Source organism: Mastomys coucha, unplaced genomic scaffold (assembly GCF_008632895.1).
Source record: "Mastomys coucha isolate ucsf_1 unplaced genomic scaffold, UCSF_Mcou_1 pScaffold20, whole genome shotgun sequence".
NCBI lineage: Eukaryota > Metazoa > Chordata > Mammalia > Rodentia > Muridae > Mastomys > Mastomys coucha.
In genome coordinates this window covers 128,566,795-128,574,848 of record NW_022196903.1, presented here as the reverse complement: position 1 = coordinate 128,574,848, position 8,054 = coordinate 128,566,795, and the positions used below count along the sequence as shown (strand labels likewise).

General features: G+C 46.6%; 1 protein-coding gene across 5 annotated transcripts in view; it reads right to left on the bottom strand.

Annotated features, from left to right (window-relative positions):
• Positions 1-2,834: 2,834 nt before the first annotated feature.
• Positions 2,835-8,054, bottom strand: part of Borcs5 (BLOC-1 related complex subunit 5) — a 70,461-nt gene continuing 65,241 nt past the window's right edge. For all 5 annotated transcript variants that reach the window (XM_031383635.1, XM_031383637.1, XM_031383638.1 and 2 more), the window contains one exon: positions 2,835-3,955. In XM_031383635.1, coding sequence (XP_031239495.1) covers positions 3,728-3,955 — 228 coding nt within the window. In that variant the 3' untranslated portion in view covers positions 2,835-3,727. The remainder of the gene's footprint in view (positions 3,956-8,054) is intronic.

Below are 8,054 nucleotides of genomic sequence, written 5' to 3'. Positions count from 1 at the left end.
TGTGTGTGTGTGGTTTGTTTTGTTTTGTTGTTATTGTTTTTGTTTTGAATATCAGGTTCCACTGTAGTCTAGATTGTCCTTGAACTCAGTGCTTACCCCAAGATGTCCTTGAATTCACAATGATCTTCCTGCTTCAGTCTTCCAATCACTGGGACTAGAAATGCACACCACCAGACTTCATCATCACCTGCTTTAACACCACCCAGCATGTATTTAAAAAAAAAAAAAACATAAAAAACACCTGCAGAAAAAAACGAGAGTGAAGGCCAGCTTCCCTTGCCCTCCACTGTAGAAAAGCAACTGCAGTCAAGCGCTCTGTTTGTCTCTACAGAGAAGCACATCAGAGAAAAGCAAAATAGGTTCTTAGAGGCACAGTGGACCTCTGGATTACAAAAGAGAGGAGGGAGGGAGGGACACCCCGGGAGCTTCCTGGCTAGGGACAAGATGCCCTCCACATGCTGGCTGTGCTGGCACCTGTCTGTTACCCTAGCTTTTAGGGAAAGAGGCTACAACATCAGAAAGCCAAGATCATCCTCAGCTCCACATGAGTTCAAGGCCAGCAGCCTTGAGGTGAGGTTACTAGAAACCTCATCTCAAGAACCAAAACAAATGACTAGAGTTAGATCACAGGCGTGACGTAGATGGAAATGGGAGATTACTCTCTTCAAGGGCATTCCTGACTTCCTTCCACCAGGCCCCACCTCTTAGGCTCTAACTCTTTCCAACAGTACCATTACTGGGAACTGGGCCTTTCATATTTATGGGCCTTTGAGGGGACATTAGCTTCAAACGAGTACTGAGAGTCGGAGAAATAAAAATCGCTTACCAAAAAAAAAATCAAGGCTAGAAACTTCCTTCCAGAGCTCTCTGGCAACTCTGAACTGTTTCTTCATTTCCATAACAAACTGTGCTGACCAGATATGTCACAGGATACTAACTAAGAGACAGCAGAACGGTGTACTGATACATCACTCGGCTTCTCAGAGTCCCTTGGGAAAGGACTCCAGGAGCCGTCAGCAGCTTCTCCTCACACTAGAGCCTTCATGGGCCATGAATGCTCGGAGGAGAAGCTGACATGAACTCCCAGGCAGCAGAATGTGTACAAGGTGGAACAGGCCTGACCTGTGTTAGCTTTCAGCTCCCTCTTCTTCCAAGTCTCATGAGAACTTCTCTGATGGCCAGCCCCAGTCCAAAGGAGACCTGGAGAAGACCACCTCACCCGCCCCACAGCAACAAGCTAGACTAGGACGGCCCTCAACATAAGCTCCAGCCTGCCTAATTCCTTAGAAAAGTGAGCTGGCTACTTCAACTTTCTTCAGTGACACAACCTTTGTGCTAAGAAATAAGGAGATGGCAGGAGAGGCCAGCTTCAGGCTGAGTCTAAGCAGCATTTCAGACACTCACTAAGCAAAGTAAAGTTGGAAGTGGCACCTGATTCCTAGTCACACAACACTGCGGACAATTGGCCTTTCTTTCTTTGAAGGTTTATGAACAGGTCTCTATGCACAGAGCTGGGTTCCGAAACTCAAGCAAAGACAATGATGGTGGTGGCTTTAAAAATTCCTCCTGCCAGTCTAGGTGAAAAAAAATGAATGCCCACTGCATTACCGTTCAACTTTCTGCCCATTTGAAACTCAGGAGAAAAAAAGGGGGAGGGGGACTATTTCTGAATGTAAATGGGCTTCATCTAGCCATACCACATATCAAAATACTGTGTGGAAATAATACTAAGCAGTATGAAAAATTAAAAATAGCATAATACTATGGGGCAAAAGATCAATGAATCAGAACTCAGTGTGGAACTAAAGCCTCAATTATCTGACAACTGAACACACACACACACACACACACACACACACACACACACACACACACACACAAGACAGAAACATAATATACTGAAACCACCTGAAGGAATTACTCAATGCAGGCTGCTACTTCCGAAACCCTGGCATGCTCTAGAACGACCTTGGGGTATTTAATAGGTTTCTGAGCTACAGAACATGTTGTAAATTGTACCTCCCAGGTACAACTGCTCTGGAAATAGCTGAAAGCTAGTCATGAGAAAACAGTGTAAAGACCACCTTACCAGGGAGCTCAATGGAGGGAAGTGATGGCCCACTCCCAGCGTGCACTGCAGCTCCCCAGCGCTCTCTCAGCCCACCTTACCAGTAGTCTTCCATGTGAGGAATGAAAGCATCAGCCCCCAAGAAGGGAGACATCACAGCCAAGAGCTTGCCCAGAGAGTGGTGGGCCCTGCCTGGGTACGTCAATATTAATATCCTTAGTCACTGGGAACCCACTAGACACGTAGGGAGTAAAATGGTGCCTGTCATATCACCCCAGCAATGAGGGACCACAGGCAGGAAGCAGCCACAAGGTCAGCTTAGCCTAGTAGTGAGTTCCAGGCCACCTAGAAGTACATGGACCCTGTCTTAACCCCTAAACCCCACAAAAAAATTTCTACACATTATTATTTTTCCCTATGTCTTATTTAATCTTTTCCTTCCCTGTAGTTCAAATATCCATGCCATTCAACTGTCTATGCCCTACACTTAATTTGAGTTCTAAGAACATTATAAATTAATATCTGATTAAGAACCAGTGTTTTTAGGGCCTGGTAAGATGGTTCAGTGGGTAAAGGTGCTTGTCATGCAAGTCTAGTTCGATCCCAGAATCTACACAAAGGTGGAAAGAGAGAACCAACTCCACAAAGTTGTCTCCTGACCTCGAAGCATGCATTATGGCAATCCTACTCACACAGAACACCTCATATACACCATCCCAATTAATAATAAAATTAAAAATTAAAAAAAGATTAGAATCAGATCAAGTTTTGCTGCTACACAATAAATTAATCAGATTCATTTTAATCTTATAAAAACACCAAGGCTCTTGTGACACCTAACAATCGCTCTGGATTCTGGAGGGATACGGGGAAGGGGGAAGCTGTAGGCTCCCAGCCCTGACAGCGCCCTCAGACCCAACTCTTATCTTCAGGCCTGACCCCTGCCTGACCCCTGCACTCAATGCATCTCTCCCTTCCACTGAAGTCCTGTGATGGGCAGCATTACTGGCTCTTTCCCCAGCTTCATGCCCTACAGACACCGAGGCACACAGAGGCTCCGTAGCCTCTTTAGTGTCCCTGGCACATCAGTGAAGGTCAGAGGGTCTCTGCATGAGAGGACGGCCTCTGGAGAGTGAGCGCAAAGCTTGTCATGGAAGCCAAGGTCTGCCGGGCTGACAGAAGCCTGAGCTCTGTATGGAAAGCAGTTCTAATGGGAAACACCTTCATGAGTGGGTGACGGCAGTCTTCAGCTTCCAGTGACCCACAGAAGGGGCATGGTACCAGAAAAACAAAAAAGATGGTGTTCTGGCAGGACAGGAAGACAGTGCCAGATACCTCCTTGATGTGATGGGTGCCACTGGGTGGGAACAGTAACTGGAACCAGTTAGAGCGTATATTTACAACCACAAATCAGAGAGCTGCGTAAAGTCTCACACAGTGCCCAGGAGAACAGTTTCTCCATGGTTTCACTGCAGTAGCTAGACTACCTACACTTTGAATTCAAAAAGTCTGAGCAAAATAAAAATAACTCTTGATGCAAAGTTCTTTACACCATTCCTGGGAATTCAACTGTCCCAACTTCAGTTATGAAGAACTACGACAGGGGAAAGTCCGTGTGGGTCAACCTCCTCAAGTAAGCATCAGGGGCCAGGTGCTCTGCTAGTGCCGCTCCCGCTCAGGCCGCATGCTGAAGGGCTCCAGGCGCTCAGCCTCTGGCAGCATGCTGTTGAGCCTCTCCATCAGTGGCACCGTCTGGTCTATACCCATCTGGATACGGCGCAGGATGGCTGACATCTCATTCACCTTCTGGATCTGCTCTGCATACTTAGCGTATCTTTTCTGGCGCTCTTGCATGAAGCAAAAGAGGGTTTCCACGGACAGGTCCATCTGCAGGAAGTAAACAGAAACCGAAGCATTACACTCTGCTTACCACATCATCTAGAGCAGTACTCTCAACCGCTGGGGGAAGGCTCTTCACAGGGGTCGTTTATCACATTTCCAGTATCGTAGACATTTACATGATGATTCATAACAGTAGCAAAATTACTATTATGAAGTAGCAATGAAATGGCTTTATGGTTGGGGTCACCAGAACATGAGGAACTGTATGAAAGGGTTGAGAATCCCTGCCGGAAGTCAGAGGAAACTGACTAATGTGAGAGGCAGTGGCCGTGCTGAGGACTACTGAGACCTATTCTGGGATACCGGGAGTGCGTGCTGCTCGTTCCCCATTGAGACTCTCGAGCTTTCTCTCTATGGATGAGTCCTGGCACCGTGTGTGTTCCCTGTATCTTACAGTGCATTTATATTTGGCTCTGTTGAAGTGAACAGACCCTTGCTGCCATGTTACCACCAATCCCAAAATATGCTGTCCAGGCTGCAGCCTAGAACTAACAGGCACTGTCCCCCAACTGTGCAGTGGGCTTTACCACACAGTTGTGCATGCTCGCACTTCACACACCACGAGGAAATTACACACAGTCTAGTTCTTAGACGTCTCTGTCATCAAAGGACTCACAGCTGTAACCAGAGTTGTAGGAGCGACAGAATTACACACAGATATCGAACCCAGGACTCATGCTACAGAGACTCCTGTCTTCATCCCTCCTCCTCCCAGAATGACTTTGGTGATGCTGTGACCAGTTGGGGAAAACTATAGGGAAGACACAGCTCCTATGGTAGAGCCCAACATGCCAACTGCACCTCCAGCCCACAAGGGACCCTAGAACATCATGCCAAACTCTGCACACTGCCTGCAATGCCCTTTTCCCTGCTGGGCACATCCGTCACAGGTAAAAAGATGATGGAGGATGAAGATGAAGGAGGGCACTTCCTGTATTTTGCATGCTGCACCCCTCTGCATGGACCCACATCTACCCATGCAACCCTTCCCTTCCCATATCCTTACACTTTGAGACTCTCATTCCACTCTAAACTTCTAAACATCACTACAGCGGGCATGCCGTCTCCTGTTTCCCATCTCCCCAGCCTCTCCCTTCCCATTCCCTCCTTTCCTGAGTATGCTGGAGCCCAGGATGTCTTACCATGTAGAGCCTCTGAAAAAAACTTGACAAAAATGAGAGATCAAAGCCAGGGCCAAGGAAAGCCAATCCTATTTTTCAGAGTGAAATGGGGGGAAGGCAGTAGGGGTAGGATGGATCGATGGTCAGGGGGAAGGGAGCAGGGGTAGGACGGATCGATGGTCAGGGGGAAGGGAGCAGGGGTAGGACGGATCGATGGTCAGGCGGCATTAGTACTTCTTCAGTTGGTCTTTAAAGCTCAGAGATAAAGAGGGCCTGGTGGCAGGGTCAGAACAAAACTGTAGTCCACCGAATGGGGACGCAGTGTGGAAGTGATGTGTCTTCAGAGAAGCTGCCTACACACTACTTGGCCCTTAGGAAGCAGTGTGCCAGCAGCTCAGTGCCACTGCTGGCCACTGTCAGGACCTGCCAAGATGCCCCAACATGAAGTCCCTTGGGAGGGGCAATGGTATTGGGAGAGATAGCCAGCACAGCTCACTCAATGGCTCAGACTATGGAATCTTCTCCAGTCATCACCTTATCTACCTTGCTGGGAGATCCCCTTCTCTCCATCCCGGACTCACACAGGAACAGACACATGAATCAGACATAGGAGTTTACCTGAACTGACCTCACAGGCTCCTGTGGGCCATGGCGAAGGTGCTTGGCAATCAACTCATCGGCTCTGACATGCAGCTTAGTGGTTTTACAACCATCATGTGAATGCTTGTTTAGATGCACACACTTCCCTGCATGGTCCCATGTCTAGCTGGGCATGTAGATACTGCCTAGTGGAGTGACTCTCAGGACATGCCCTGTGCCATGCCGGCTCCCATGGACAGAGACACTCAAATTCAAACTCCTTCCACCCACACCACTCACTGTGCACATTAGCATGACCTTCCACTGGCTGCTAACACGACTGTACTCTTCCAGGAAACATGGGCAGACCCAGAAAGAGAAAAGTCGCAAGTAACTAGGTTACAGGAACTTCCACATGAACCCCCACTATTTAAACAATTTGATTTTCCAATAAACAGTGAACTACTGTTTTTCTCCACAGCTTTTGTTTGAAAACCCTTGCCCTGCTGTGGTCCCATGCCTGTTTCTACTCCGTTATGGTGGATGTCAGTCACAGCAGCCCCGGGGAACTTTCCTCAGTCGCCAACTGGTAGTGAGCTGCTCATCCGCTGCTTAGTCTCCTCCTCCTCTGCTGCCTCTCAGGGAGAACATGTGAGTCTTGCCCCTGGGTTGGCAGGGAGGTAAACTCAAGTCCATGCAACTTTGTGAGGAAGAGCACTGCCTGGCTGAGAGAGAAGCAATCTCTCATTTTAGATAAGTCTCGGCAATGTTAGGATTTCTTCGACACCAGCACAGTAAAAAGGTGATGCTGCTGTCCTCAAGAGCTAACGGTTCAGTTAACCTCCTCCTCGAACCTCGTCCTGCACTCCACATACTGTCTCTGGTAGCAGGGTGTTTCAAAGGACCACTATACACATACCATGGTGTATGTGTATCCCACATATACATAAACAGAAAATAGAAAAGAAAAAGGCAAGCCACATATAAAAAACATTCACAACATATATTTAATAGATTTATATACAGAAAACTAATTAGTGTTAGCAATTCATGTTAAAAAAAAAAAAATCTATCAAGTCCTATTAGGACACCAGGGACATTCTGCCTAGATACAAGAAAAGTGCTCCTGAAACTCGGATGAGCCACAGTGGAGCCAGAGCAGAGTGGGCTTGGAAGAAAGAGCTAGCGAGCTAGAGCTAGAGCTGTTACTATACCTACTCTAAGATGTGCTAGGACGCTATGCAAGTCAAAACAGACACATCAATTGACAAAGCAGAGCCCAGAAATAAAGCCATGTGTTTACAAAAGAGTAGTCAGCCTAGATGTTCATAGAGAGATGACTGGTACAGAGCAGGACAGACACACAGGGGAGTCTGCTTGGCTGTAAGAATGAATAAAAGAATGGACTTGTGTCATTTGCAAGGAAACAGGGAACTGGAGACTGTCATCTTAAGCAAAATAAGTAAGTAGCAGACTCCAGATGATTTTCTTTGTCTTACCACTATAAAAACTTCACAAAGCTGTTACCAAACTGAAATATGGCATTTGGGTAACCTAATTCTGTGTTCCCAGACCACAGGCGTCTGGCTCCAGAATAAACTTGCTTATTCTCTGAGGTGAGAGCTTTGTTTTTACGTGATCATGAACTAAATCTCTAAGAAGTGTGACTCTGCTTTGTTAAACATCCAGTGACTGTGTTCTTTGTCGTGAGCTTCCGACCTGTGAAACCTTACTGCTTACCTCCCCTCCAAGTTTCCTGACAGAACCATCTTACACCACCAAAGGAAACAAGTCCTAGTTACCCACAAAGCCTTCCCATTCTTTATCAGTTTGTAGTACCAAGGATAGGCCCCATGCCTCACACTGGGAACATGCTCTGGCCCTGGCCCCAAGTCTCTTTAGTCACCATTTTCAGCTTTGAATATAAGCCAGCACCTATAAACATTGGTCAGACCCAACATGATAACAATGAAAATATGAAAGTACACACAAGTGCATGTGTTTTTAGAAATATTTTAGCAGTGCTAGGAATAGATTCCAGGGCCTCATACAAACTAGGCAAGCCTGATCCATCTCCCTATCCCTTAATAAGACATTTTGAAAAGATGCTGAGCACAAGGCACACATCTTTAAACCCACCCTGGAGAGGCAGAGACAGGCAGGTGTCTGAGTTCAAAGTTTGCTAGTGACATAGTGACACCCCAAAACAAACGGGTTTCCTTTTTTTTTTTAAACAATACTTAAATAAAAAGGAAATGTGAGCTGGATATTGTATTATACATCTGTAGTCTCAGCACCAAAAAGGCAGGAAAACTGGCTAAGCTTAGAAAACTGAAGCCAGCCTGCATATCATACCAAGACCTTATCACAAAAAAAAAAAAAAA